Genomic DNA, 27,841 nt, shown 5'->3' with positions numbered 1-27,841 from the left:
ATCACGTATCCCGCGATGCTGCCGCGTGCCACCGCCGGCTCCTCCCCTCCTCGGCCAGGGTTTTCCAGCCAGCAGAGCCGCCACCGCCGCCGCCGCCCCTGCCTCGCAGTGCCAAGGCTGGGCGACCGGATCCGGGCGTTGCGTGCTCTCCAGCCCCAGCGGCCTCGCCATGACGGCGTCCATGAGGCAGCGGTTTGATACGTTCCTCCATGAGAAGAACTGCATGACCAGCCTGCTGGAGAAAATCGAGACCAAGACCGGGGTGAGCCGATCCTACATCGCCATCGGTGAGTGAATGCCCCGCTCCCCGCCGCTGCTGGCCCCTGGGACACGCCCGGCCTGCGGGCAGGAGCTGGGGTCGGTGCCCGCGAGCCCGGGCAGCGGCTCTGCCGGGGACACGCTGCCGAGGAGTGGCCTCCCGGCTCTGGGTTACGTAACCGGGTTTCGGCGCGGAGGCGGAGGAGTGGGGAAGCCTGTGGCCGGCCAGAGGGGCAATGGGGGCGGAGGCGGAATGTCTGGGGTTGGGTGTCTGCGGCAGGCAAGAGGAGCGACAGCAGCAACGTTGTGCTCTCCGGTTACGCCAGCCCAGCTCCTCTCCCCCCCCCCCCAGTTATTGCGTCCCCTGCCTTCTCCTGGGGGCGATTTCATGGAAGCTGCTGAGCCATAGTGTCAATTCCCCCCCCCCCCCAAAATATCGCACAGGGAGAAACCCCTCTCTCCAGGGGAAAACCCCCCCAGTCGATGGCATCTGAGCCGGCGCGTTTGCATGCAACGGGGCGGAGGGGAAAGAGCGAGTTACTCCCAGGAGGTGGAAACTGACTAGCCAGCGCGGCTGACGTGTCTGAGCCTGGAGTCTCTGCTTCCCGCCCCGGTCCGGCGCGATGTACCCCTTTAGTGTCACAGGTTAGGAGCTGCTCCCCGGGCTGGCTAGTCGGGGGCTGGCAGTAGGCGAGTGGGGCTCCCTGCCGCAGTGGGGGAGCGAGTGGCTGACTCGATAGCTTGGTTTCTTTCCCACCGGTCGCGAGTCGTTGAGAAAACGCCCCGTCTATTTATAACCGGTCGCTTTCCCCCCTCTAATGCGCTATCTGCTTTCTCCCTGGGTAGCTATCATTGGCGTGCTGGCCGTGTACCTGGTGATCGGCTATGGAGCATCTCTGCTGTGCAACCTGATCGGATTCGCTTATCCTGCCTACATCTCGTAAGTGCCTCAAACGCACCCTCCTGCACAGTGGTGTCCCCGAAACAGGCCATCTGAAAGGGGAGGAGGGGGGCACCTCTCTAGAGGGAGAACTATTCCATTGCTGTTTTTCCTCCCTGCGGATAATTTTTTAGGCAATGTTTGTAGCATTTCAAGTTTGTGGTGATTTTGTCCTGTTCATTCTTTTCTCTTCTGGCATTCAAATTGTCCAAGTTTGAGACAGTCTGGTGGATGAAGGTGCTAATGGAATGTGCAGATGGTGAAACTTCCCAAGGGCCTTATGTTCACAGTTTGTGAAAACATTGCCTGAAGCTTTTTAAAAAGACAGTGTCTCTATGGATTTCTGACTATGAGAATAGGGTTCCTTACTACAAGGTGAAACGTTAAGTCATTGGGTGCTTATTTCTGTAGGCTGGCCCTTGGTATAGATTATAGCTGTTAAATTAAAACTTGAAAGTCATCATCTATTTCTTAAATTATCTCCTTCCCAACCCGGGTGGGCAGATGTTGTTACAAAACAACTGAACAATGTTTAGTAAACTGATGAGTACTGTAAAGTTGAGACTCTGCCCAGAAAGCTAATAAAGAGTTGGAATTTCTGAAACATACATGAGATCAAATATCAGTTGGATGCAGAGGCAGTGCCTGTGACTTTTTAAAAAATATTTCCATGGGTTTTGCCTTTTCTATCATGAACGTTAGCTGGTTTATTTTATTTTTTGAAACTTTGTATTAATGCAAAGTTACAATAAAACATTAACATAGTGCATTATATATTACTTATTCAGGATCAGCATAATATTCAAAGAACTTGGCTAAAGATTCTAGCTTGTTGGCTAGGGGGCTTTCGTCCTTTGAGTATGCTTGAAAGGGTGGCCACATTTCTAAATACCTATCCTCTTTTTGGTGCTTTTCTTGTGTATGTATTTGTTGAATGAACTTTTCCATTACAAGAACAATCTGTTTTACTATATCTCAATTCCATAGAAGGAAGCAGTCACATTTTTCCAATTTTAGTGGCTGTTTTTTAAAGATTTTTTTTTTAATTACCATTGCAAAATCGCAGTCATCTAGCTTAAACTCTTTGTAGTGCCTGTGGCATCAAAGTGCCATACTCCTGAATTTTATCACTCCTTCGATCATTTTTAGTTTATGCTAGTATGTTAGTCGGTAATGAGAAAACTCACTTCAGTTTACATGGTTAAAGTGGAAACATGAAAATCTGGCATCCTCCCCACCCCCCATTATTTTTTCTTCATGTGCTAGATGGTAAGGTATTATGTTAAAGGTATTTATGTTTAAAAACCTGTTCTAATTATGTTCCAGCTTACGGTTTTGAAGTGTAATGTCTTAATGAAAGGTTGAATCTCATCACTAGAAGCAAATGCAACGTATGAGAGAGTGAGAAATAATTACTATTGTTACAATATTGGATAAGACTGATATGGATATTTTAGTTTAGAGTACACTTCAAGATATTCACTAGAGCAGTGATCTAGTGTAAGCATACAACTTAGGCCATGATCAAACAAACAGCTTTGTATAAAGGATCTGAGAATAGATCCATATTTAAGGAGGCCTCCTTGCTCCAAAATGACTTTGCTGTTGAAGGGGCTAGAAATAACATGAAGGAGCAGCATTTGACAGTAAACAACAGAGAGAGAGAGAAGATTTAAAAATATTTTAAAAAATCCACAAGACAATATGGGGATGCAGTCTGAACTTGTTCTGTAGCAAGGGCAGTCAATCTGGTACCTTTCACAAGCACTACATTAACTTGTTACAAACACATTTTTAACATATGTGCATTTTAAGTTAGATTTTATTGTTTCACGTTGAATGAGTACTTAAAATTACATACTACAGGATCTCCACTAATCAAAACTTGCTGTAAGGATAAACTGTTCCTTCTTACTAATTTAGCAGTGATATCTGATTAATTTTAGTGCATAACTTATTGGATCTTCTTGAGAGCTATGCACATATTTAAGTATGCTGAATAGTATAACAATACTAGTGAAATCTGCCTTAAAGGTGTTGGATAGAAAAGTCCTGTTCACTAATAACACGCTCTTGGGACAGTTGCTGAAGGTAAAACTGAAAGCTGTGGTTCATGTTGGAGGTGGGAAAACAAAGTGAGCTCATGACAGGTTTCAGAGTAGCAGCCGTGTTAGTCTGTATTCGCAAAAAGAAAAGGAGTACTTGTGGCACCTTAGAGACTAACTACAGCTCACTTAATCGGATGCACTTTCCACAGTATGCATCCGATGAAGTGATTTGTAGCTCACGAAAGCTTATGCTCAAATAAATTGGTTAGTCTCTAAGGTGCCACAAGTACTCCTTTTCTTAAAGTGAGCTAAATGCAGAATATTGTCACAGGGTCTTAATGTGACTGCTACCGAAGCAGATAGCTGCATCATTGTTAAAATGATTCAGATCTCAGAAGGTGAAGGGGGAAAAACAAATTTTTTCCCAATTTTTTTTCTAGAACAAAGTGGGTCCAAGTTTAATTTTCATGGTATGTCTAGTAACTTGTCTCATTTAAAGTTACATTTAACAAAGTACTCAAGCACACTGCTGCAAAAACATGCTTTCCTTGGCTACTCATTCACAGGATGGGTATGCTGCTCATTTGTATTGCTAGCCATGTGGGAGAGAGACCATATCAAGTCCCCGTCTCCCCTAACCCAGTCCACACCAAGCAGACTGTGGGAACACACTTAATTGTTAGCTTCTATCTCTAACTTCTATGACACTAGGATTTTAATATTGGGTTGCTTCCTGTGGCAACCACACTCCTTCCTCTTTTTTTTTTTTTCTTTTTAAAACAGACATGCACAAAGGATTTAGTCAGTTTCAGAATGCGAGTTTGAAAGTAGCTGTGCATTGTCACACAAGTCCCCTTACTAATTTGTATGGTTTTACAATTAACTGTATCTTCCTATTCACTTTTCTTTTCCTTGTTTTTGAGAGTCTTTCACACAACAGGGAAATGAGCTATAGAGTGAAAACGAATATAAAGTGTTATCAAATGCACAAAGTAAACTGGCAGGGAGAGGGGGAATCTATTTTTTCCAGTTAATCTAAAATCAGTATAATGGAAAAGAAGTGTTGTTTGTAATATTATCAGGTAAAAATTTTCAAGAAGTCTGATTATTTTATCTTAAGTTGGTGATGTTCCTTTATGTGTGTTGTGTAAACTACATTGCCAATGTCTAAACTTATTCCTCTTATGTGATACGATCAAGGACCCAATCCTACTGTCCTTTGCCATAGAACTTAGAAGCAAACTTTTTATTTCCAGACAGCTTTAACTCTGAAAAAGGGAATAGTCAGACTACTAAACGAGGGAAGAGGTAAATATTAGAAAACATTTTTGTTGGCAGTGCTTAAATAATGCTATCAATACTTTCTCTGCGCTCCTATGCGTTGCAGAGCATTAGTCTGTTCAATGTAGCCCCACTCGTAACCAGTGGTGGTGAACTACCTAACAAAAAAAAATTATATATTAAAAAATTGCTAGCTGTGTGTGTATGTAAAACATGTATACACTTAAAAAATGGAACAGGAAGCGTCTTCGGTTGATTAAGTGATGAGGATCATCTGAAACTTTCTTTTAATGTACTTGCTTTTTTTTTTTTTTTTGTAATTGCTAAGAATAAGGTCGCTTGAAGCAGTAAAGCTGCCTAACTCCTAGTGCTAATGTCAAAAAGCAGAAAATCAGTTAAGCATAATTAAACTCTGCTGCTTTGGCTTAATTTATGCTATTAATATTTTGATTAAGCTACAGAAAACTAACAGAAATACCCATGTAATAAGAGGCAGCATAGTCTAGTGGATTGAGTTTAGGGGTTGGGAGCATGGGGTTACGTCACTGATCATCTTAGGTTATAGCCATTGATGGACCTATCCTCCGTGAATTTATCTAATTCTTTTTTGAACCCAGTTAGACTTTCGCCCTATTGGAAGGATGAAACACTTGATTTTTTGGCCCCATAGCAAAATAACTGTTCTCACTGCATTCCTGATTCAACATACCTACCAACATCTTGAGGCAAAACAAATCACTTTTAATTTAAATAAACTGAATTGGGCCTTGCCAAAATAGGGATCTGCTCTGATTCTAGTGATCAGTGTAGACAGGTAACTGCTCTTTGAATTAATGTAGCTTATGCTGGGGTTTCAAGGAGGATAGACTCCACCGGTGCAAGTGGTGTCTTTGCCGGCCAATGCTAAAGGCTGCACCAGGACAGCTAAGTCACTGGCTGGAGTTATGGCAAATCACCATTCTAGACCAGGCCTTTGGCTGCTGATGGAGCAGGAGCCCACAGTTTAGTGGAAGGGAGAGGAGCTTCCATGTAGGCCTGCATTATTGGAACCCACAGCTGCACAGGGAGAGAAGGTGGAAGCCCCTGCACCATTGTCAAGCCTCCCACTTAGTTAACATCTGCCTCTCCAAATACACAGATTTTCCCACCCCCCCCCCCGTCCTTTCTCCATGAATTAATGTGCTGCTACCCCCCCACTGACAGGGAGTGTGTATTGCACATGTGAAGGGGGGATGTTGCAGACTAATTACTTGGGGTTAGAGAGAGTGTGTGTGTGTGTTGGCAGAAAGTAGCTTCAGGTAGTATCTGGATACAGTTAGTGTTTTTTGGTAGGGATGGTAGCCAGGAATGAAGATGTGAGGTAAGAGTCAGTATTTGATGGCTGAAAGAGTGAGAAAAGAATCAAGAGTGAAGCATATATAAACATGGGCACCTTCTGCATAAAATGTGATACCCTTGTGTGAATTTAGACAATTTTGCCAAGGGCAGGATGTGATAATGAGGAAGACAAAGAAGGAACTATACTTGAGAGATCTGTTAGTGGTAGAGTTCATTGTCAATTGCAAGAAGTATGGCTAAAAATGCAAGTGCCATGTGGTTGAGAAAGGTCTGGTTGGTAGTATGAAATGCTAAGTTCAAGGGGAGAGAGAGACTGTGGAAGGAGGGCTGCACATTAGTAGGGTGTTTCAATATTGTGTAGGTGAGAAGGTACTGGAAACAATCAAGGAAGGCTCTAAACACAAGTATAGTGGATGGGTAGGAGGTGTGTGTAGTTTCAGAGGGGGTAGGGAAAGAATCACCCTTCAGGTTTTTCTTTTTTAACAAAAAAACATTTGTTTTCAAAACAAATATATCAGTAACTACAAACACACAATAGTCTATTGAGTATGGTGGAATGCAAGTTCATTATTGCATAAGGAGTCTGTACCATGTATTAAAGGGTCCCCAAGAAATAGCAAACTTAAGTATGCAGGAGTCTACAGACGCCAGCTATTGTTTTCTATCCCTATGCCTTTTAAAGCCTTTCTATTATCTATGGCTATGTCTATACTTAAACTGCGGCAGCTATGCTGCTGTAGCACTTCAGTGTGGACACTTACTACAGCAATAGGATGGGTTCTCCCATTGCTGTAATTAATCCACCTCCCCAAGAAGCTGTAGTTAGGTTGAGAGAAGAATTCTTCCATTAATCTAGCGCTGTCTACATTGGGGATTAAGTTGGTTAAACTACTTTGTTCCAGGGTGTGGATCTTTCACACCACTGAGATGTAGGAGGGTCAATTTAAGTTTTTAGTGTAGACCTGGCCTAAGATTGTGTGTGTTTGTATATTTTAACCAGTATGCTTTGAGGGTGTTGCTTCTCTTCCTGGTTGTAAAGATACTCAGTAAAAAGTTTATCACTTGAGAAGGAAAGTGGGAACAGATATGAATGCTTCCATTTCTCTCCCCTCCAAATTAAAGTATTATTGTTCCAGGTTCTCTCCCGCCCCTTAGTTAACTAATGGTGCTGCCAGGAAAGTGTTTATCCTACCTACAGGTGGAAAAACCCGTGTTTGGTACCACTTGAAATGTGATAGCAATAGTGTCCGTATTCTCTTTTATTGACAGGTTTTCTCTGTGTGACTTCATTTTCCTTGCTCTTTATATATTGATACTATCAGTTTTAAAACGAAAGCTATTTTGTATGTAGACCACTTTATTGTGTTCTCTTCTGCACTAATGAGACTGATGACATAAAATACTGAAAAACAAAGCCTGTAGCATTCATCTTAGAAAAGAAAGCAATGGAGAAAGTGGCATATCCCTAGGTTCTTAATTCTGCACATCTATAATGCTTTATTTACATGAGTGATCTGGTGTGCACTGTAAATTCCAAGGTTTTCCCATGACATTTACAGTAACAGCTTTTGGCATCTCTCAATTGCTGGACTCCATCCTTTAATAATAAGCAAAAGAATTTAAAAGGATATATAATGCCTAGTACGCATAAAGGGAAGTACTGTATATGTGGATTGCTAACCCTAATCATAGTAATAATTAGTAGCATCACAGCTTCAGAAAGCATCACAGCTCCATGTTTTAGCCTTTCCCTGCCAAATAGCTGAATCTTGTCAAAAGGAATCTGGTAACTTAAAGTTTTCTGGCTTAGTTAATTCACTTAAAATCGGAAGATGGTTTCAGTAACTCTTTTTAATTAGCTGGTTGCAGAAAAGGTGAGCACTATTGGTTTAGAATTCTGTTTGACTAATTCCATGATACGACAATCCAACAGAGCTGACATTCTCAGTCTCAAAGAGAGATTAGCTTTCTTTTGTAGTATTTCTTCTATTGGATGTTCATGGATTTTAAAATAAATGTAGCCATGGGATGATTCAATCTGCTGGAAACTGTCTCTTGTATCAGAAAATGCTGTTGAGGAGCCACACATTTCTGTAGGCACCACTGTCACCTTCTATGTGCCATAATCACAGGAGTTTTTAAATAAATCCCCTACAGATATTTTATATCTCATGTCTATATAATATTTTTTTTGAACAGTTCAATCTCCAGACAATGATTTGCATTGTTATTTGGTCATACATCAGTATTATAGAAGCTTTTGGGTTGGGGTGGGACTGGGACTGGCAGCCAGTCCATTTTTTAGGTTTTAATTAAAAATATAAAGCTATACCATGTGATTTTTAGGTATTTCCTTCCTTTTACATTTCTAAGAACATTGTAGTTTAGTAGGTCTCAATGCTAGAGCTACCATAAATTACATGTTACCTGTTCTTTCAGTATACAAATAACATTGCAACAAAGATGTCTTTGTAAAATAACCTACCTTTAAAATTTGCATACTAAAACTGCTCTGGTGCCAGTATCTCACAGTCTGACTTCATCTGTAATTTATATTCCTGTCACTTGTTAAGGCAGATGACGTGCTGAATATTATACTGAGTCATGATTTAAGATAAAAATGAAATGTTCTTGGTTCTTTTGTATTGTGCATGACAAGGTCTCTCTCAGGTTAGTTGGAGACCACTGTCCTGTTGCAATGTGATGTACTATAAATGCTGAAGTTCAGTAAAGATATGTTCAGAAATAAATATTGAAGAGACAGTGGAGATTGTACGAAACAACTTATTTCTATAAAAATAATCAAAGTACCCAAACTACTCTAGCCGCAATAAAGTTATTAGTTCTTGGTTCATCACTATTACAATCTGATTTGCTCAGTGAATAGATCATGTGGGCATTAGCCACTTGTGAACATCTCATTTGTTCCATGTGCATTTTCATACTTGACATATTATTTATTCTTCAGTACACATCTTTCATTTTAGTAGTATGTTGTTTGGGTTGAATCGATAAAGCAAATCTAGACTCCCTTGCTTGTTGTGCTGTTAATAACGAGATTAAAAATTTCATTTCACTTGTTTTGGATGCAAAACAAACCTACGCTCTCACAAACTGCACAGGAATATTAGCGTTCGCATGTTATTTCTGAAACTTCATCATTTAATAATGCTCTATAGAGTCACATTAACTAAAGTTTGGTTGTTTTTAAACAAACAGGAAAATTGCATGTGACTGAAGGGCTAGAAATGTATTGAAGGTTCCATAAACAACTTAATTCTGATCCTCTATCTCTGCCCAGGGGTTCACTGTAGGTCAGAGCCACATTAAGGCAAACATATATAATAATTTTATGGTGTGAAAATTTTTATTTTTTCTGAACAAAGGACTTTTTTTGACAAATTCATTCAGAAACTATGAGCCAGCTCTAGTGTCAATATAATACATATAAATATACTTTTTGGATGAAACCAGAAAGTAATGTGTTTTTTTTTTTTTAGTCCCTCTGCCTTTCAGGTAAAATGGAAAAAATGTTTTGACGCTGGAGTTCAGCCTGAGTTCTAGTCTGTGAGGCTGTACGTGATAGATGATTTTGTTTCTAGTATATAAGCGTGTGGCCAATACTGGAAGTGTGGATGAAACATCTTAGTTTGGCATGGTAGTTTGATATAAGGGGGCTGTGGCTGGATAGGTAGAAGTGTAAATAATCCTCAATTCCACTATCTAGTGCTGTTATAACCTATTATCTGGTCACCAACAATCAACTTGAAAGACTGTTTCTCCCACCCTTTCTTCATGTGTGAGAGTGTGTGTGTTGGGGGGGTGGGGGGAGTTATTTAATAGGAACTAACATGATAAACAACTCACTAGTGTGGTGGTTGTGAGAAAGCTATTATCAAGGTGGATATGATGAACTGGAATGGAGTATTTTTAAATTAATATTGTGCGACACTATTTCCATGTTCAATTTTGTATTGCTGGCTGACTAAATGCATAGTTAAATCAAAGGAGGCTGTATAGGGGTTTTTAACCCTGTTCCTGCCCCATGTTGAGCAGGAAAGGTAAAACAGATAGGACGGCTTCAGGTACTTGGCTTCAAAGGAGTTAAGATAACCACTGGGTCATCAAATGGGAGAAGAAACTACTTGGCTGGCTACATCTAGGTGAGAATAGTTTACTTTCCCAAATGCTAAAGCCTGAGATAAAAAAGTGAGCTTTTGAATCAAGACCCTAGAAAAGGGAGGGAGCGTTGTATGAGCTGAGAGACTGACTGGACTGGATGTCCAGAGAAAGCAAACTATTACAGTACAAAAAGAAAAGGAGGACTTGTGGCACCTTAGAGACTAACAAATTTATTTGAGCATAAGCTTTCGTGAGCTACCGTTAGTCTCTAAGGTGCCACAAGTCCTCCTTTTCTTTTTGCGAATACAGACTAACACGGCTGCTACTCTGAAACCTATTACAGTACAGGCTGTTTCTCCCTGCCACAGATGGAGTTAGCTGGGTTGAGGGAATTTACCGTGGTGTAACTAAGACCATGCGAGTAGGCCTCTTTTTATTTTACCCCTTGCTTGAATAAATTGTGCTTTGTTTTGAGGAAGCTATTCATGTCACTGCAAATGTGCTGCCACAGGCTCCTGGAGACAAAGGGCTTGTGGGTGCCAAACACTGTTGGACCTGCTGAAATAATCATGGTCGATACATAAGGGGCTATAACCCAGGTCCTGGTCTGAGTGGGAAAGCTGAGGAATTCCACCCCAGGAGCGGTAAAGCTCTAAGGCCTGTCACCTGTGCGGGATATACTTGGTGGAGACCTCAAAGGGACAGTGGTGCAGCTAGCCTAGTAACCAAGACAGTGGGTCTTACACTTCACTCTAGAACTGGTAGGATTCATGTTGACTTTAATTTTAGTGAAAATGTATTCTATGGCCCTGAGAGAGCAACAGAGAAAATCCTGCAAATTTCATTCTTGGCATTGTCAACTCTATTGTGTATGAATACAGCTGTTTTGATGGTCATGAATAGAAAAAAACAGTCTCTTGACATATTTAGGGACCAGGGTACTGAAGCTGAAGACTTAGAACTGATGCAGAGCTTGTGTAACATAAGGAGTAAATAAGTAATGTATTCTTGTCACCCTGTGTATTCAAATGGCTGGCACTTCATTGTGGCCTCTGCTTTCATCCCTAGGTGTCTCCCATGATGTTTGATTTAATTTTAAACAAGCTAATTTTTTTTAAATACATTGATTATCTATCTTGTTTCCTCTTCACTTGATTACATATTTTTAGTCATATATGTATATTTATTAAGAGGACTTGTGAATTTTTTTAGTTAAACAAGCGGTATTTTATATCAGTGTAACAATTGCCAGGCTTATCAATGGCTAAGATTTTTGTCTTCAGGTTTTTGAACAACTATATTGTGCTTGTTGATGTTGAATGTGAAGCATTTTCTGTAGCTTTCTCATAAAATAGTGGAGAGTAATTAAAAAGGGTGGAAAATCATGTGTCAGTAATGGGTCTACACTGGCATTTGTCTTGGCAGATGGAGAGAGGAAGAGTTTGTCTATGGGGCAGGGTACAGCTCCAAATATTTGCCCCTCTGAGCCTTCCCAACCTGCGGCTGTAAACTGAAATCAGCAGAGATGATGCACTTAACCCATTTCCCTTGCACCAATAAACTAATATGGAATAGTATTATATATACACATTGCAGACATATGTAATTTGTACTTACTCTGAGCTGACGTGTCGCATGATACTTTAGCTGGGGTGACAGATATCTTTTTAAAATGATTGCAGATTATATCTTTTTTCCTCCTCCCCAGTGGACTTATCACATAGCATCTAGATAAGACCACTTCAGAGCGGGGTTACCTTCTGGTTCTTGCAGCATACGCAACTCCATCTGTGAATTTAATGTTTTACGTCAGTTGATTAATAGACAGTATTAAGGCTATGTCTACCCTGCACAGTTAACCTAGGTGACTGGCATCTGATTCTGGACATCCAGGTTGACCAAGAGGGACGTTGGGTGCATCCCCACAGCAAAACCTCTACCTGCATTATTATGTGCTTACTGTATCTGCACTTGCCCATGTGCATCTGGGGACATATCCCATGGTTCCTGGTGCTGAGAAAAATCCTAAGACTTTTTTTCCACCCATTCAGTTTTCAATTGAGGGAAAAGTTGTCTGTCCTTCAGGGAGGAATTGTGGGAAGGACATTCAGCACTAGAGTGACTTTTGCTTGCATCCTCCCTGAAAAGTGGGTGGGTACTAGCTCAAGTTAAAGCAAAGCCTGGGCTCTAAGCCACACCCTCAGCAAAGTAAGCTAGCCTTGGGCTTAAATCACTTCCAGAGCTATGTCAGAGGTTACTTTCTTGAACTCTGTGTGTGTGTGGGGGGGGTTAAGGTTAAAACTTGAGTAAGAGCCCAGGTTAACTGCACAGTGTAGATACACAATTATCTGTTTGGTGTAACAAACACCTCCTTTTTATTGCACATAACCATAAAAGATTGTCTTGTTTTATAAATCCAAATATCCCTTTTATCATTCATAATTGTGGGGTTTATCTGTATGCTTCTAAGCAATACAAAGAGGTAGGTAAATATCAGCCCCATTTTATATTCATAACTTGCAATGTACAACACAGGCTCCAAAGGAAACATCAGTTCTTAGGGACAAGTGCTTGCTTTTGGTTTTGCTTGGCAAGGGTGGAGTGGTGGCAGATATTCTCTCCCACCAGCATCACTTTCAAATGGTGCAGGGATTCTTAAATTTGTAGTATGGTTTGCGGGAGACTTAGTTTCTCAGTACTCCCATCTTCAAGCATTCATTGAGGCTGGCTTAAAAAACACGATTTAAAAAAAAAATCAACTTTGGATATGTTTTATTTTCCATGTAGTTTTTGAGCCTGTAAGGTTCATGTTTTCATGCTCTTCTTTGAAACCAGCAGGGCTAGAAATTTACCTCAGGCCCCCCCCCACCCCCCCCCCAAAAAAAGAAGAGCCCAAATTTCTCACATAATTGCATGATTCCAAGATCTGGGGTTTAAGAAATGCCCCAGATATCTCAAGACTCCTGATAAAATCACAAGCGTTGGCAACATTGCGCAGGCTGGCACTCAAGAAGCAATTGACTGCTTTACTGAGCTAGTGAGCTCCTTGGAGCAAGGACTGCTTCATCTTGATTGGTTTCAGAGTAACAGCCGTGTTAGTCTGTATTCGCAAAAAGAAAAGGAGTACTTGTGGCACCTTAGAGACTAACCAATTTATTTGAGCATAAGCTTTCGTGAGCTACAGCTCACTTCATCGGATGCATACAGTATATATGTAGCTCACGAAAGCTTATGCTCAAATAAATTGTTAGTCTCTAAGGTGCCACAAGTACTCCTTTTCTTTTCATCTTGATTGATTGTGAAGCACCTAACACATCATGGGCACTACCAAAAACAAATGTTTAACCATAGGCTGCAAAGCTGGGGGGGCCTCAACACTTTCAGGCCCTCGAGCTTGGGCTGAGTCAGGGAGGGGTCAAGGTATTGTTTGGGGAGGGCCCCATTTGCATGCCGTGTTGAAAGACAACTGGCTAGAGCAGTGAGCCAGGCCAGCCCAGCCCTGTGGGACAGGAGCCACTGTGGGGTGAGTGCAGGGCAGACTCATTCTTCCCCCTTCCTCTGTGTGCCCTCCCACACTTTAAATTGCACTCTGCAGCCCCTCTATTTAACTCTTGCTATTGGGCCAAAATAGAGAAGAGCTAATCCAAATATAACACCACCTCTGTCAGCTATTATTCACTTCCTTTTAGGGTGCGGGGGGCTGTCTCCCTCACTTTTTGGATTTCACACTTTTGTTCTCTTCTATCCCTTGATCTTTCGGTGTTCCTTTCTTCCCCAGGGCCACACAGATGCAGCTCTCTCTCTCTGAGTTGATTAGGGAAATTGCAGCTCCTTCAGCTGGCCACAGCAGATTACCAAAGACTAGAGCACTTCCTCCTTTCACAGTGCTTTGTTTCAACAGAGCTCTTAGTCCCTATTGGCTCACAGAGAAAGGGCACGGATTATCTATCCCAGCTAATATTGGCTAACACAAATAGAGCTCTATGTATTCTGTGATATCCTGGAACTGCCCCTTACTGCGAAATTGTAGAATTCATTTAAACAAACAAATCAACAAAACATAATAGTCTCCATGTTTGTGAAGACAGCCTTGGAAATGTGAACAGAATCTCAGCAAATGCAGTGGTCTCTTCCTGAGTCTGGAGAGCCTGAACCATGCCTCAAAATTGTTAACTATTTAAAAGCTGATCGCTTTAGCACAAGTATCCAGCTGTGTTTGCCCACAATTCCAAATGTCCATTTTTAATATAAATGCAACTATTGAAGCATTTCCAGTCTGCCATTAGAGTGAAGCAAAAACTTTGCCATGGAATTTAGGTCCCTATTGGCATTAAACATGGGGAAGGCTTTGCTATTAGACCATCAATGCAGTTCTTTTCTCCCTCCTCTCCTGTCTGTCACTGCTTCAAAATCCCACCCAGCCCATGGTGTAATACTAGTGCTGTGTTAGCGGGAGCAGCAATGGACTGAAAATGCAGTCCTTAACAGCACTCTTTGAAAAGCCTGTTCTTCCAGTTGCTGTGCCAGCAAAGTGGCTTGAGCACCACAGGTTAACTGTGCTGGATGGGTCATGGCAGGTTCTGTTAATATCCCGCTGTGGGATCTCAGATAAATTTGAGGATGTTTACCGTGTCCAGATAACGAATAAGTTAAATCAATATATTTGTGTCATACTGTGCTTCAAGATAATTTGGTCAAAGAGAGTTAAGTCAACCGGTGAGTTTTTTTTCCAGTGCTTATTCTAAAACATAAAATCAATAGTGTAACAAGGTTTTTTTTAACCTGTAGAACCAGGATCTGAAGCACTATAAGGAGTCTAGCATTTCATAAAACAGAGGTGGCATTCACAGGCAGAACTGTCAGTAGCTATGAATTACAGGGCTCAATAAACGTTATTACAGACTTTCAAAAAAAATCTTGTGCAACTGATGGTCTCCCCTCAGACTCAACAAACAATATTAAAGGAATAATATATACAAGAAAATGACCAACCAAATTGGGTAAGTACACTTTATCCTATTACTATAGAATTACCCAAAAGAACATTCTTTCCAGTACTGCCACATTCACAAATAAGTTGTACATCTGTTAACCTGGGTCATCTAACTACTACTCAATCCTTGGAATTTCCCTCAAAGTTATCCAAAGTGGTAGCATTTCACTGGCGTTCTCTAGGATTTATAGGATTCCTAGACCTCTGCTCTTTCTTCAAAAAAAAAAAAAAAAAAAAGTACTTGTGGCACCTTAGAGATTAACAAATTTATTAGCATAAACTTTCGTGAGCTACAGCTCACTTAATCGGATGCATACAGCGGAAAATATAGTGGGGAGATTTTATATACACAGAGAACATGAAACAATGGGTGTTACCATACAGACTGTAACAAGAGTGATCAGGAAAGGTGAGCTATTAACAGCGGGGGGGGGGGGGGGGGGGCTTTTGTAGTGATAATCAAGGTGGGCCATTTCCAGCAGTTTACAAGGACAGTAGAAGGGGAAATAAACAAGGGGAAATAGTTTTACTTTGTGTAATGACACATCCACTCCCTGTCTTTATTCAAGCCTAAGTTAATTGTATCCAGTGTGCAAATTAATTCCAATTCAGAAGTCTCTCCTTGGAGTCTGTTTTTGAAGTTTTTTTGTTGAAGAATTGTCACTTTTAGGTCTGTAATCGAGTGCCCAAAGAGATTGAAGTGTTCTCCGACTGATTTTTGAATGTTGTAATTCTTGACGTCTGATTTGTGTCCATTTATTCTTTTATGTAGAGACTGTCCATTTTGGCATATCACTTAGGTACATGCTCAGATCCAATTTAAAATAAAGGCTACCTACCACCTTTCTTCTGGTCCACAAAATAACAAGATTCAGAGTAACAGCCGTGTTAGTCTGTATTCGCAAAAAGAAAAGGAGTACTGGTGGCACCTTAGAGACTAACCAATTTATTTGAGCATAAGCTTTCGTGAGCTACGGAGTAAGTTTGTTCACTTAAAATTCAGGCTCTGGTAAGACTTTCTTGAATCCACACTAGTTTTCTAACGAGAGCTTGTTTGTTTAATTTTTTTTATATTGCATTGCACAGGTAAATGGTGCTTTGATATGACATGCAGGTTGACACAGGTCAGCCACATAGTTTCAGTTTTTGCCTCTGCTTGTATGAAATTTGGGTTCTTGCTCATGCAGAATCATTGTGCGCTAAGATAATCATTGCACTTTAAAAGCTGTTAATCTAGAGTACAGTCGGCTTTCATCTAGGGAGCTGTAGTACAATCAAATCAGTGGCTTGCACAGATCTGCATTTCATTTCTGCTGTTTAGACTGTAATAGTATGCAGAAGCACTATGTGCATTCCAATGATTTGAGGGGGACGGTCTCTGTGCTCTTTCTTATGGAACCTGTGAGTAACTTTCTTTAGTGACCAGCAAGAATGTAACAGCAAATGAACTTTCTGTGAGCTCTATCTTGTTGTCTACAGGGACCTGGAACATTTTTATTACCTTAGCATGTGAACAGAAAGACCATGTGGTTCATTAAGGTGGAACACCTTTGGTTCAGTGGTGGACTCTCCACATTATTCCTGCTAACATTATCTCACCTTTTCTTAACCATCTACTGGAATGGAAGGCCACAAATCATTTGTCTGTGTTTTGATGTCTATGTATGTACGTATGTTTTATCATCAAAGTCAGAAGTAGGAGACCTAAAAATATATTTGAGTTTCTTGGCTTCTTTCATATATAGAAAGGTTTTAGTGTACAAAGATCTGGGGCAAGTCCTCTGTATGAAAGGAATGTTTCAGCCTATCCTCCCACGTACATATGCACAGGCAAATCAAAGTGATTGGTCTCTCCACTATATCATAACAGATTTGGGACAAATCCTTGTATTTTGTAAATGAGGTGGCATAACTGAACTGCTCACCTGTTATGCTTTCCTTTTCAGAATCAAGGCTATCGAAAGCCCCAACAAAGATGATGACACACAGTGGCTGACCTACTGGGTTGTGTATGGTATCTTCAGCATAGCAGAATTCTTCTCTGATATCTTTCTGTCTTGGTTCCCTTTCTACTACATGCTGAAGGTTTGTTGGTTCACCCTTTTCCCCTTAAAATAAGAATCTCTCAATATATCTAATGTAGAATCCACTAAAGAAGTAGATGGCAGTAAGATTCCCCGGTACTGGGTCATAATTAACTTTTAAACTGATTAGCATATAAATTGTCACTTTGGCACAAAGAGTATGAACTCTCGAGGTTAGGGGGAGAATGAAGAGAATGACAAGAGTTGCAGGGAGGAGGAGTATAGCATAGGGTAGTTGAGTCCCTAGCCAAATTTTTTAGACAATATGACTGTATGTGCCCATGCAGTGAAGGGACCTAAGGCATTTGCCCCCACTCCATGGGATTAGCAGAAGTAACTCCGAAGACCACAATAAAAAGTATAAATCCTGTGTACTGGGTGGTGGGGGTGTGAGAATCAGGGGGTGAAGATATAGATTTGGATCATATGGGCTTCAGATGTCCTTTAATGTGTCCTTGTTTTTCTGAAAGAGCAGAGTTGGAGTTACAGTACTTTGTCACTAAACTATGTTTGCAGCACCATGAACGCTTTCAGCAGGCTGTAAATAATCAGCTACACTTTAACTCCAAACTACAACTTGCCTAACCTGCTTCAGGCTGTCTTTGCCAGCAAAGATGTGATATTACCAGACTTTTAAACATTACATTGTTTGTGTTCATTTCAATAGGCTATTTTTTTAATACACTTCTGGGTGGAGGAAGCTCCAGGTAACTGAGTAGCTTTTTAACTGAGCAATTGACTGTTATGTACTTTTTGGGTGGGCTGCTTTTCTCTCTTGCTTCTCTCTCCCCACATCTCTGCACTTTGCTATTTTTGTCACAACTGTTTGCAAAGAATGCTGAATTCTAAGTGTTCGTTTAGTCCATCAAAGTTTTTGCAATACTGACTTGCTGTTAAAATTGTATGATTGCAATACGATACACGGTTTGATATTCTCTCCCAGGAAACAGCTTATGTTAAAGCCAAGATTCTACTCAAAGCCCTTAACTGAACTGTTCAGTTGATCCTGGCTAAAGATTCAGAAGGAAACTATTGTCCCTCTCTTGAGAGGGCCATGCTTCTTTCTCGCAAGGGTCCAGTTAATTAATGCAATGTTAGGACTTTTTATTCATTTCAGAAAAGTTGGGTTTTGTTTTTTTTATACATCAAGTTAACTATCTTGTTGTAAAATCCTAGTGGAAAATAAGACAAGTTACAAGCCTATGAAAAATTGCAGTTCGTGTACAATTAGTAGATATGAGAGTTTAGCCTCTAAAATCTTCAAAAATTCTTTGTTCACTTAACATTCTCCATCCCCTACACGGGACCTGATTGAATATACGCCGTTTCCCCACCCCTGCATGGCTGAGCATGCTCTAGCCAATGGCTGGAGGGGTGAAGCAGGACTTCCCCTGTGACAGCTGCTCTCAGCTAGAGAGAGGCCCTAGAACTGAGTTCTCTATGCCCCCTGCTGGCACCCAGACAGCACGGAGAAGTAAGCTGCCTGACTCAAATGCATAGGGGTCAAAAAGTCAGACGTGGAAGTGGAATAGATTGGAACAAGGAGCTTGAGACTGAGACCAGTGGGGGAGGGAAGAGAGAAACTGACTGGGAGTTCAGGGTGAAAGGGAGACTGGGACTGGCTTGGAAAGGAAATTGGACAGGGAGACTATGAAGGGAGTCTAGACAAGAGGTGCTGATTGAGCCAGTAGGATAGGAGTGGGAGGAGAAGCTGGGGTGGCAAAGCAGAAGTGAACAGGGACTGTTAGAGGGTACTGGGCAAAAGGGGCCAAACTTTTAGAGAGGGAAAAGAATGGGCAAGAAGGATCTGATCACTGGAGAACACTCCCTTTCAGAACCTGGAATTGAATTCCTGAGTATCCTCATTCCTCTGCTGTGAGCATATCTGTGAAATCCACTTGGGAAATTGCACCAAAAATCTACACTAAAAGAACATTCAGGTTGCAAAATCAAGCACTTAAAAAATTAAGAAATACCAGGATTAAGGTGCAACCTTATTTCAGCCTATTTGTGTGCTGGATTATTATACAGTCTTGAATTACTGTGTCATTACTCCCCCCACCCACACCCCTTACCTCATTCAGAGTATAAGATGAATGGGGTTCACTTAAATGAGCACCTATTCAATATTTTGTTTTCTCCTTGTTCAATATGTGGCATAGGTCTGCCTTACAGTACTTCTCCAATGTTAATTGTCTTCGCAGCACCTCTGTGCGGTGAGTGGAGTGGCGGTTATCCCCATTTTCCAGATGGAGAACTGAGATGCAGATAGGTTTCAGAGTGGTAGTCATGTTAGTCTGTATCAGCAAAAACAACAAGAAGTCCTTGTGGCACCTTGGAGACTAAGAAATTTATTTGGGCATAAGCTTTTGTGGGCTACAACCCACTTCATCAGATGCATGGAGTGGAAAATACAGTAGGAAGAGAGAGATGGATATATAATACAGAGAACATGAAAAGATGGGAGTTGCCATGCCAACTCTAATGAGACAAATCAATTAAGGTGGGCTATTATCAAAAGGTTTTTTTTTCTCCTGCTGCTAATAGCCCACCTTAAATCAATTAAATCTGCTGATACAGACTAACATGACTACCACTCTGAAACCTCTCTGCATCTCGGTTCTCCATCTGGAAAATGGGGATAACCACCACTTCACTCACGGCACAGAGGTGCTGTGAAGATAATTAACATTGGAGAAGCACTGTAAGGCAGACCTATGCCACATACTGAACAAGAAGAAAGCAATCAATTAAGGTGGGCTATTATCAGCAGGAGGAGAAAAAACCTTTTGATAATAGCCCACCTTAATTGATTTGTCTCATTAGAGTTGGTATGGCAACCCCCATCTTTTCATGTTCTTCAGTGCCACAAGGACTCCTCATAGTTTCTGAGATGCAGATATTAAACTCAAAAGGATCTGCTATTTCGGGTGCCCAGTCTGAGACACCTAAAACTGGATTTTTCACAGTACTTAGCATTTTAAGCTCCCAAAACACAGCTCTCATTGATTTCCATTGCAGCTGAGAGTGCTCAGCACTTCTGTAAATCAGACCCCAGGTCTCAAGTTGAGCACCCAGATAATGAAGAGAACTTTGTGACTACATCTGAAACTTGTTTTCGGTGACCGGCCCAGTATCACATAGAAATTCTGTAGCAGAGACAGGGGTGGCATCAAATTCTCCAAGGCAGCATTCAACTGCTTAGCCATCAGATAGGGGACCACAGAAAAAGAGATGAGACTCTGCACCTGCCAAATCTTGCAACAAATGAGGTAGGTGTCCTTCAGAAAACAGCCTCCTTCACTATGCAATCTTGATTCATCCTCAGAGCAGGTCCTCTTTCACACTATATGTCAGGGGTGGGCAAACTTTATGGCTTGAGGGTCACATCAGGGTTCCAAAACTGTATAGAGGGCCGGGTAGGGAAGGCTGAGCCTCCCCAAACCCTAACCGCCCCTCCCACTTCCTGCCCTCTGACTGCCCCCTCAGAACCCCCAACCCGTACAACCCCTGCACTCCTTGTCCCCTGACCGCCCCCTCCTGGGACTCCCCGGGACCCCACGCCCTATCCAACCCCACCTCTAAAGCCCCTTTCAGAATGCAGCCCTGCAGACATGAGCGGAGGACTCAGGAGGAGCAGGGGCAGCTGCGCAGCCGGAGAGAAGTGACGGTTTCTCCTTCAAAGCGCCACTTCTCTCCAGCCGGTGGCTGCGGCCGCCCAGTGCTCCTCCTCAGTCCTCCGCATGCATTCACTTTGCTCCCGCCTGCTCCCTTGAGGCTGCAAGTGAGCCTCCCTTGCTGCTCTTCCCTGCCCCCGCAGTGCAGCCCTCTCCTATGCTGGTGGCGTGGCATGCTGAGGCTGTCGGGGAGGGGCCGGGGACCAGCCTCCCCAGTTGGGAGCTCAAGGGCCGGGCAGGACGGTCCTGCAGGCTGTAGTTTGCCCACCTTTGCTATATATGTACCAAAAGTCTTAATTTAGGTTGCATAGGTGCTGACTTTGACTAATTCTGATTTTGACTTTGCAACCTAAATGTTCTTTTTGGTATCTGTACTGGGATGGTTGCCATAGAAATGTGTGTACTGCCAATTCCAGTAGTACATAAGCCTCTCATATGCTAAAAGATCTATCCTCCCAACATTCTTGTGAGGTATTATCCTTATGTTACAGCCAGGGAATTGAGGCACAGAGATTAATACTGGATTGAAACAACAAAACCATACCCCTGACCCAGTTCTACAGTACAGTCCCCTACTATGGATGCAATTTTACTGGTATAAACAAGCCTTAAACAGGTATAGCTTATTTCTCCCCTTCTCATATGAAAATAAGCAATATCTGTATAACTGAATCCATGCTGGAGGGGGGTTTGTGCATGTCACTTTACTATATAGGTTTAATTAAACCAGCACAGCTTGTGTGTAGAAAAGGCAAAAGTGACCTTGGCAAGTCACTGAGTCTGTGGCAGCGTAAGGGAGAGAACCCAGATCTTCTGAATCTCATCCTTCCTCTCTCAGCGCCAATATTGGATTTTGTTTTTTCTGTGCAGTGTGGCTTTCTGCTATGGTGCATGGCTCCAAGCCCTTCCAATGGAGCAGAGTTTCTCTACCACCGAATTATCCGCCCTTTCTTCTTGAAGCACGAGGCTCAATTGGACAGTGTTGTGAAGGATCTGAAAGACAAAGCTGCAGAGACTGCGGATGTCATTACTAAAGAAGGTGAGACCAAGAATGTAAACTTACTTCAAGGAGTGGGAATTTACCTTTATGATTTCAGGGCTGATGCCTTTAAAATGATCATTTTTTGGTCTTAAAAGATGCTGCTTTTGCAGATATCTGGAGGGATGTGTGTTGTCTTGGTTTTTGTGCAGAAATTCCCTTTGGAGCAAAGTAAAGGAGAGAGACAACTGTAGAGGGCATAGATGCAGCAAGTACCACTTCTTTAGTGTGTGTCTACATTAAACAACAAGTCTCTTGAAGGACACTGCTTGCGTGAAATGGTCCAGTTATTTTGCTTGTTCCTACAACAGCTTAGCATGTCCATAAAGTGGTGGTACTAGTCTGAGAATCTATTCAGCACATCACACAAGGCAATCCATACAACTATTCTAGTGCATTCTGGGTCACTGAAGTACTTTGAGTTTGGTGCTGTGGCATAAGTGTCAAATGTTTTATATGGCAAATTAATATTACTTGGAATTCAACACGAGGTGAAACATTACTACCTATTAAGTGTTTGTATTTTTCCCCTCCCAGAAACCAAAATGTCTCAATTCAACTTTTTCTTTAAAAAACAACAAAATGAAAAACACCAAACAAAAAAACCAAACAGTGATTTATGTCTCGGGAGAAAAGTGAAATCTCCATAGTGACTCCTAGATGTACAATTGCTGGAGCTCAAGCAGCATGCTAAAATGGTTCACAGGGGCTTGCATGGGGGGAAGAAGGCTGGAGGGTGTTCTGCACTTATTTAGCTCCCAAGGAAACCAGGCAGGAAATTTGCACTGTAAATGCCTCATGTAAAATATGGATGAAGGAAGGAGATGTAGCTGAACTTTCTGGAGTGTTTGAATCTAAATTTGAAGGGAGAAAACCTTTTATAATTTTTTAGGAGTTTTCTTTGATTTCCCTGTTGTTCTCTGTCTTACCTCTATTTTCCTCCCTGAATGTAAATGACTCATTATTTCCTATTTTTCCTACATTTCTGATGCATGACCTTTACTGAGACAAACATCTGTTTTGGTAGATAAGGTTTAAAGCACAATAACTTATTTCTTTTCAACTATTCTTGTTCTCCTAGTTATTGCCTGTATTCTCTATTCCTGTCTTTTTCATGTTCCTCTTCCTTGAGTCTTGCCCTCTTGTTCTCTTTTCCTTCTCTTCCCCCCTTAAACACCCTCAGCCACTAAGGTTTGCATATACCTGCTAAATCAGTATGTTGTTACAGCCAACTCTGACTGATGGGCTGGTTCATGCTCTGCATATGTTATAGTGAAACTTTCAAAATATACAGACCTTCAGGTATTACAGCTAGACCTGGTACATCCCATATTAAATAGTGCTCTTTTCTTAAGTTGGTCTGTGATCTTCACTGTGGTGCTATCAATCTATGGTTGGTTTGCTGTAATTTTCACAGAATCTGTTTCTACGAAACTTCACAGCTTTGATCCACTCCTATTGTCAATTTTATTTGCCTATTTTAAAATGGCTGGTTTTCCCTCAGCATTTGGAGGTAAAATGTAGATTTGTCTCTCAACTGCAGCCAGTAGTGATTACACAGGCCTCTAATTTGTAGCAGAATAGAAATTTAACACTTTGTTTTCTCCCCTCCTCCAGCCAAGAAAGCTACAGTGAACTTACTGGGTGATGAGAAGAAGGGCATTTAAACTGTTAGCAGGATGAAGAAAGTTGCCCCCCCCCACCTCCTTTATACAGCTCGATGTTACTGGGGACTGTGGTATAATAATTTTAATAATGTTGCCTTGGAAACATTTTTGATATATTAAAGGAATGTGTTGTAAGTTTGCTTACTTTTATGTTGTCTGTATAGAAAGTAAGCACTTCTATTTAAATGCAGTGCAATGGGCAGTATCTAAAGCTTATTGAAAACTTATCTTATTCATCTCCATACAGGGGAAAGACCTTTCAATAGTGTCTCATCCTGCCATGAACACAAACTTAAATAAAATTATATCTATATCCCACAGGCTCTGCACATCACAGTTTTTCTTTGTGCATGCATTCTCTGTATTTACAGTTAACATTTGACTGGTTCTTCCTGTAACGTATCATTTTTGTATGCAAAAGTAATGCGTTCTACTTGGATTTTCATGCACATGTATTTGCATATACAGGAAATAATTTATCAAAGGGAAGTGGCTTAATACAGCTATTCCCCATGAGTGAAGCCAACCGCACTATGCACTTGGTCATGGAGATTCTATATTGTTGCATGTACCACTTGTAACCTGCAGTATTCAGTACAAAGTGTGTGTGTGTTCAATATTAAATGGGTAGTTCTTAAACATAGAAAAGAGCACATTAGTGCAAATGACCCGGGTTATACTGGTGTGAAGTTATTTGCCAGAAATGGATGCACTGAACTCCTGGTACAAACTGACTGAAGCATAACCCCTGACTTGTTTGTTAAATGTAACTGGCATGTGAAACAGTTCAGGAATGGAGTGCCTTACAAATAAAATTACACTCAGAAGCAGAAAGCAACTGTACAAAAAAAAATCAGATCTACTGCAATGATTTGTAGAAATATCTGCTGAAGTCGGTTACAATTTACACTGTAATCATGGGGCTTGCTTCTTATCTTGTTCCCATCAACCCCTTTGTCCTGAGCTTTTTCTACATATGCAAAAGGTGTTGTCTGCTCTGGCTACATAAGGAGATGTGGGTCTTCCCCATTACGCACCAAATCAGAGCCCATAAAATGCCTGGGCATCAAAAAACCTCTTACGGGGAAGAAGTAAAACATCTAGGTTACTTAATTGGACAGAACCAGAGAAGCACAAATGTGACCAAAGCCTTAAAAATAATTCCTACAAGTCAAAACACTTTGCCCCTTTACAATCTGTGCTTGCATCTACTGTTACCATTGCTATTTTATTTGAATTGTGAGATATACTCACACTGTAGACAACAATTCTATAGTTTTACATGTTCTCTTCCTTGTCGTTATGCCTAGTGATGTTTCCTGAGAGCTTGCTGGCTTTACAGCATTTTTAAAAAACTTTTCCATATTTATAATTGTGGCCCAGCCCATTTTCCTTAAGGTACATGCATTCCAATTAATGTAGAGAAGCAAATAAAAGCTGTGAAGGTTTCTAGTTTCCCATAGAAACACTTTGAATTTTCCAACTTGAGAATGAGACAGCAAGGGTTAATCCATCCGGGATCTCTCAATGCATGAGACAATTCAAAAATGTAATATAGCAGCTTCAGGGTTATAGCTGAAAAAAGGTTTTTACATCAAAGCTAGACTAATGAAGAGGTATCAAGTACACCTTAGAGTATAATCTGTAATCAAGAGAACAATTTAAATAAAACGGGAGGTAAAATAAAATAAATTGCTAGTAAGGCATGTGGGTGACTTAGGTATATTTCCCCCCAAAAGGCCAGGTTTGCATGCTGAATGGAGAACTTGAAATAGCATAGCTTGCAGACAAGTATATATTGTGTATATTTGGCTTGTAAAACTCCCCATTGCTTTATGACCACTTTTTGCTACAAGCTGGCCTAATGCATAGAACAACAGATAAAGGTAACTTTGAAACTGAGCAGGTAGAGCAGTGCTGCAGGCAGATCTCCTCACTAACTGTGACCTACCCTTAAATAACTGTTGGGTGCTGTTGTAGCATTCCCTGCCTCCTCCGTCCTCTAGAATTTTAATGGGAAGGGCTGTTGGAACTTTCAGTTCAAACTGAGTTTCTTGCCCTACTTTTAGGGATGCCTCAGAGCAAAGGTTCTAGGTAGAAGAGCTCAAGGGGTGGGTGATGGGTACTTAATTATTCAAAGTAACATTAAAAAAAACAAACTAGAAGTAGTCCTCTAGGTTTTACTTCTGCTAAGAATTGCAATGTAAAGGTAGTTGAGGAAAAGCTTTACTATCATCCTCAGTGCTACATTTTAGTGGAATTTTGTGGGGGTAAAAACCCATTTTAATTTGTTTTATGCACTTGAAATCCGCTCTGCACAAGCCTCTCAGCTTGTGCGACTAACATTGCTGCCAGTTTCCTTTTTAGAAGGATGTTAAAACACTTGAGAATTTTTAGGTTTAACAGCAGCAATACCCATAAAGTATGGTGCTCAGTAACTGAAAAGAACTAAGTTCTATATAAGTAAACAAATGACTCTTTATAGAGCCCTTAAATACTGTCCCTATTTTAAAGAGGTGGGAAACAAGAGGTTAGAGACTTTCCAAGGTCAGCCATTCATCCTTGTAGGGACACAACCTAAACTTCCTGATACTCAACCCAGTTAATTTTTATTCTGAAGAATCCCATCTTTTAAACTTCACCCCACTCAGGGTAGCAAAGCCCTTTTAGATAGGTGTAAGGGGAAGTTTATTCTAGTATTCTTAAATAAGGTTCAGACCTGAATAGTTAAATGTTTTGTGTTTACAACAAAGCCCTCTTGATCAGACAGCTGTTAACACTATGTTTAGTGCAACATCCCTCAAGTTTTTTTTTTTTTTTTTTTTAAAAACAATTCTTTGTTCCAACTGATTTGCAGGTAGACACACAAATTAAATGGCTTGATGCTGCTTGTTAAGCTGAGTGCTGCATTACTGCTAATAAGTTGCTGTATAGGAAATTCAAATTGTACAACAACTTAACATTCTCTTAAATTGCTTTTGGGCTTGATATATTGAATCTTTAGGTAAGTGAGAAGATTTTTTCAAAGGTATGTAAATTAACAGAACCTGTTCAGTCAAGTAGTCTTAAAAGGGGAAGGGAAAGATTGCTGCAGCAACCCATTCTGTAATTGCAAATAACTCCTGTGGGCACTGGCCATTCAGTAAGTCTTCTCCCAGCAGCTGTTTGAAAAATTAGTATATCTTAGCCAATTTGTCTGTGCTGAAGATGTAATGTACTGAACAGAAAGATATAAATAAAGAGCAGTATCTTACAGTATTGGAATAATGCCTTTCAATGTGTCTTAAATAAGTACCATCTGCTCAATCCTATGGAAAACTACTGGCTTAAAAGGGCAAGGCATCTTTACAGCATACATACTTCTTTTCATCCTTGCTCCCATTCTAGCAGGAGCTTGCAGAAGTACCTAATACTTCATTGTCGGAGCTCTTAGTTTATGCGCCTATGTGTTAGAGGTCTGCTCCTCTAAACAGCTGATAGTGTACATCTATAGTATAGGGCAGGGGTAGTCAATAAGCAGACCAGGGGCCAAATCCAGACCGCCAGATGTTTTAGAACAGACACCCCAATTTTTTTTTTAATTTTCTCTGAAGCCTGGACTGTGACTAGATCTTGACAAAAAGTAACTGACTGTCCCACCATAGGTAGTGAGCATCCACAAGGGTACTGCAATGCCAGCCTGGATTTTCTGACTTTCAGTGACCTCCACATCCTAGTGACCCTCAAGCCTTGGGTAATAAAAGGGCTATGCAGAGAAGAAACATTGGATATAAGCTACAGGGAATTCAGACAGCTTTTTCATCTCCTGTAGGTTTGCCAGCCTTTAGGAAGCATATAGGCCCAAGTGACATGGAATAGTGCAGGGGTGCTCAAATGGTAGATCAGAACAATCATACCCTCTTTTCTGCTAGCAATATACATATTCCATCAATTCCAACTCATTCCATACAACTGCAAACACAATATAGCAATAACTTCAAGAAGGAAATGTAAACAATGCTGTAACCACTAAAGAAATTTTTCACACTAACAAAACAAACTGATAATTCATTCACTGAAAGCAAAACAACTGCTGTATCAAAAATCCTTATCCTTTTCTATTTCTATCCCCCTCTTAACAAATATCAATTCTTAGAATGAAAGCTGTAACAAATGCTGGGTTCTCAAAACCCCCACTTAAAACTTTTTCAATTTGATACTCAGTTTCTTAAGTCTGCATTCCAACTGTCAGTGGGTACCTTTATGCAACCTGTTAGTTAACTATTCCGCAAATTCAAGGGAAAATGGCGTGCAGAGGTTTTTAACTTTGCAGCACCTATCTCTCAGATAATCAGTCCCCTGAGCAAAGAGGAAGTACACAGTCAGAAGAGCTCCTTTTATATAACACACAGATG

The 27,841-nt window shown here is 41.0% G+C and overlaps 2 protein-coding genes across 7 annotated transcripts in view; one reads left to right on the top strand and one right to left on the bottom strand.

The window, feature by feature from the left end:
- REEP5 (receptor accessory protein 5) lies at positions 1 to 26,714 on the top strand. Its single transcript, XM_077817312.1, has 5 exons — positions 1 to 287; positions 1,105 to 1,198; positions 16,927 to 17,065; positions 21,612 to 21,780; positions 23,398 to 26,714. Exons 1-5 carry the CDS (start codon positions 170 to 172, stop codon positions 23,445 to 23,447), a joined length of 570 nt encoding a protein of 189 aa, XP_077673438.1. The 5' UTR covers positions 1 to 169; the 3' UTR covers positions 23,448 to 26,714.
- The window catches only part of SRP19 (signal recognition particle 19), a 33,325-nt gene continuing 26,914 nt past the window's right edge, over positions 21,431 to 27,841 (bottom strand). For all 6 annotated transcript variants that reach the window (XM_077817318.1, XM_077817319.1, XM_077817313.1 and 3 more), the window contains 2 exons: positions 21,825 to 21,939; positions 21,431 to 21,747 (listed from right to left, as the gene is read on the bottom strand). The gene's annotated coding sequence lies outside the window, so the exon portion shown is untranslated. The remainder of the gene's footprint in view (positions 21,748 to 21,824; positions 21,940 to 27,841) is intronic.

This window comes from Eretmochelys imbricata, chromosome 5 (assembly GCF_965152235.1).
Source record: "Eretmochelys imbricata isolate rEreImb1 chromosome 5, rEreImb1.hap1, whole genome shotgun sequence".
In the NCBI taxonomy this organism is placed as follows: Eukaryota; Metazoa; Chordata; order Testudines; family Cheloniidae; genus Eretmochelys; species Eretmochelys imbricata.
Note: the sequence above shows the minus strand (reverse complement) of the source record. Positions and strands in the feature narration are given on the sequence as shown.

Coding starts and splice junctions, on each gene's coding strand:
- REEP5 (XM_077817312.1), top strand. CDS start 170: ATGACGGCGTCCATGAGGCAGCGGTTTGATACGTTCCTCCATGAGAAG. Junction 288..1,104: donor CCGATCCTACATCGCCATCG/GTGAGTGAATGC, acceptor CTCCCTGGGTAG/CTATCATTGGCGTGCTGGCC. Junction 1,199..16,926: donor GCTTATCCTGCCTACATCTC/GTAAGTGCCTCA, acceptor TTTCCTTTTCAG/AATCAAGGCTATCGAAAGCC.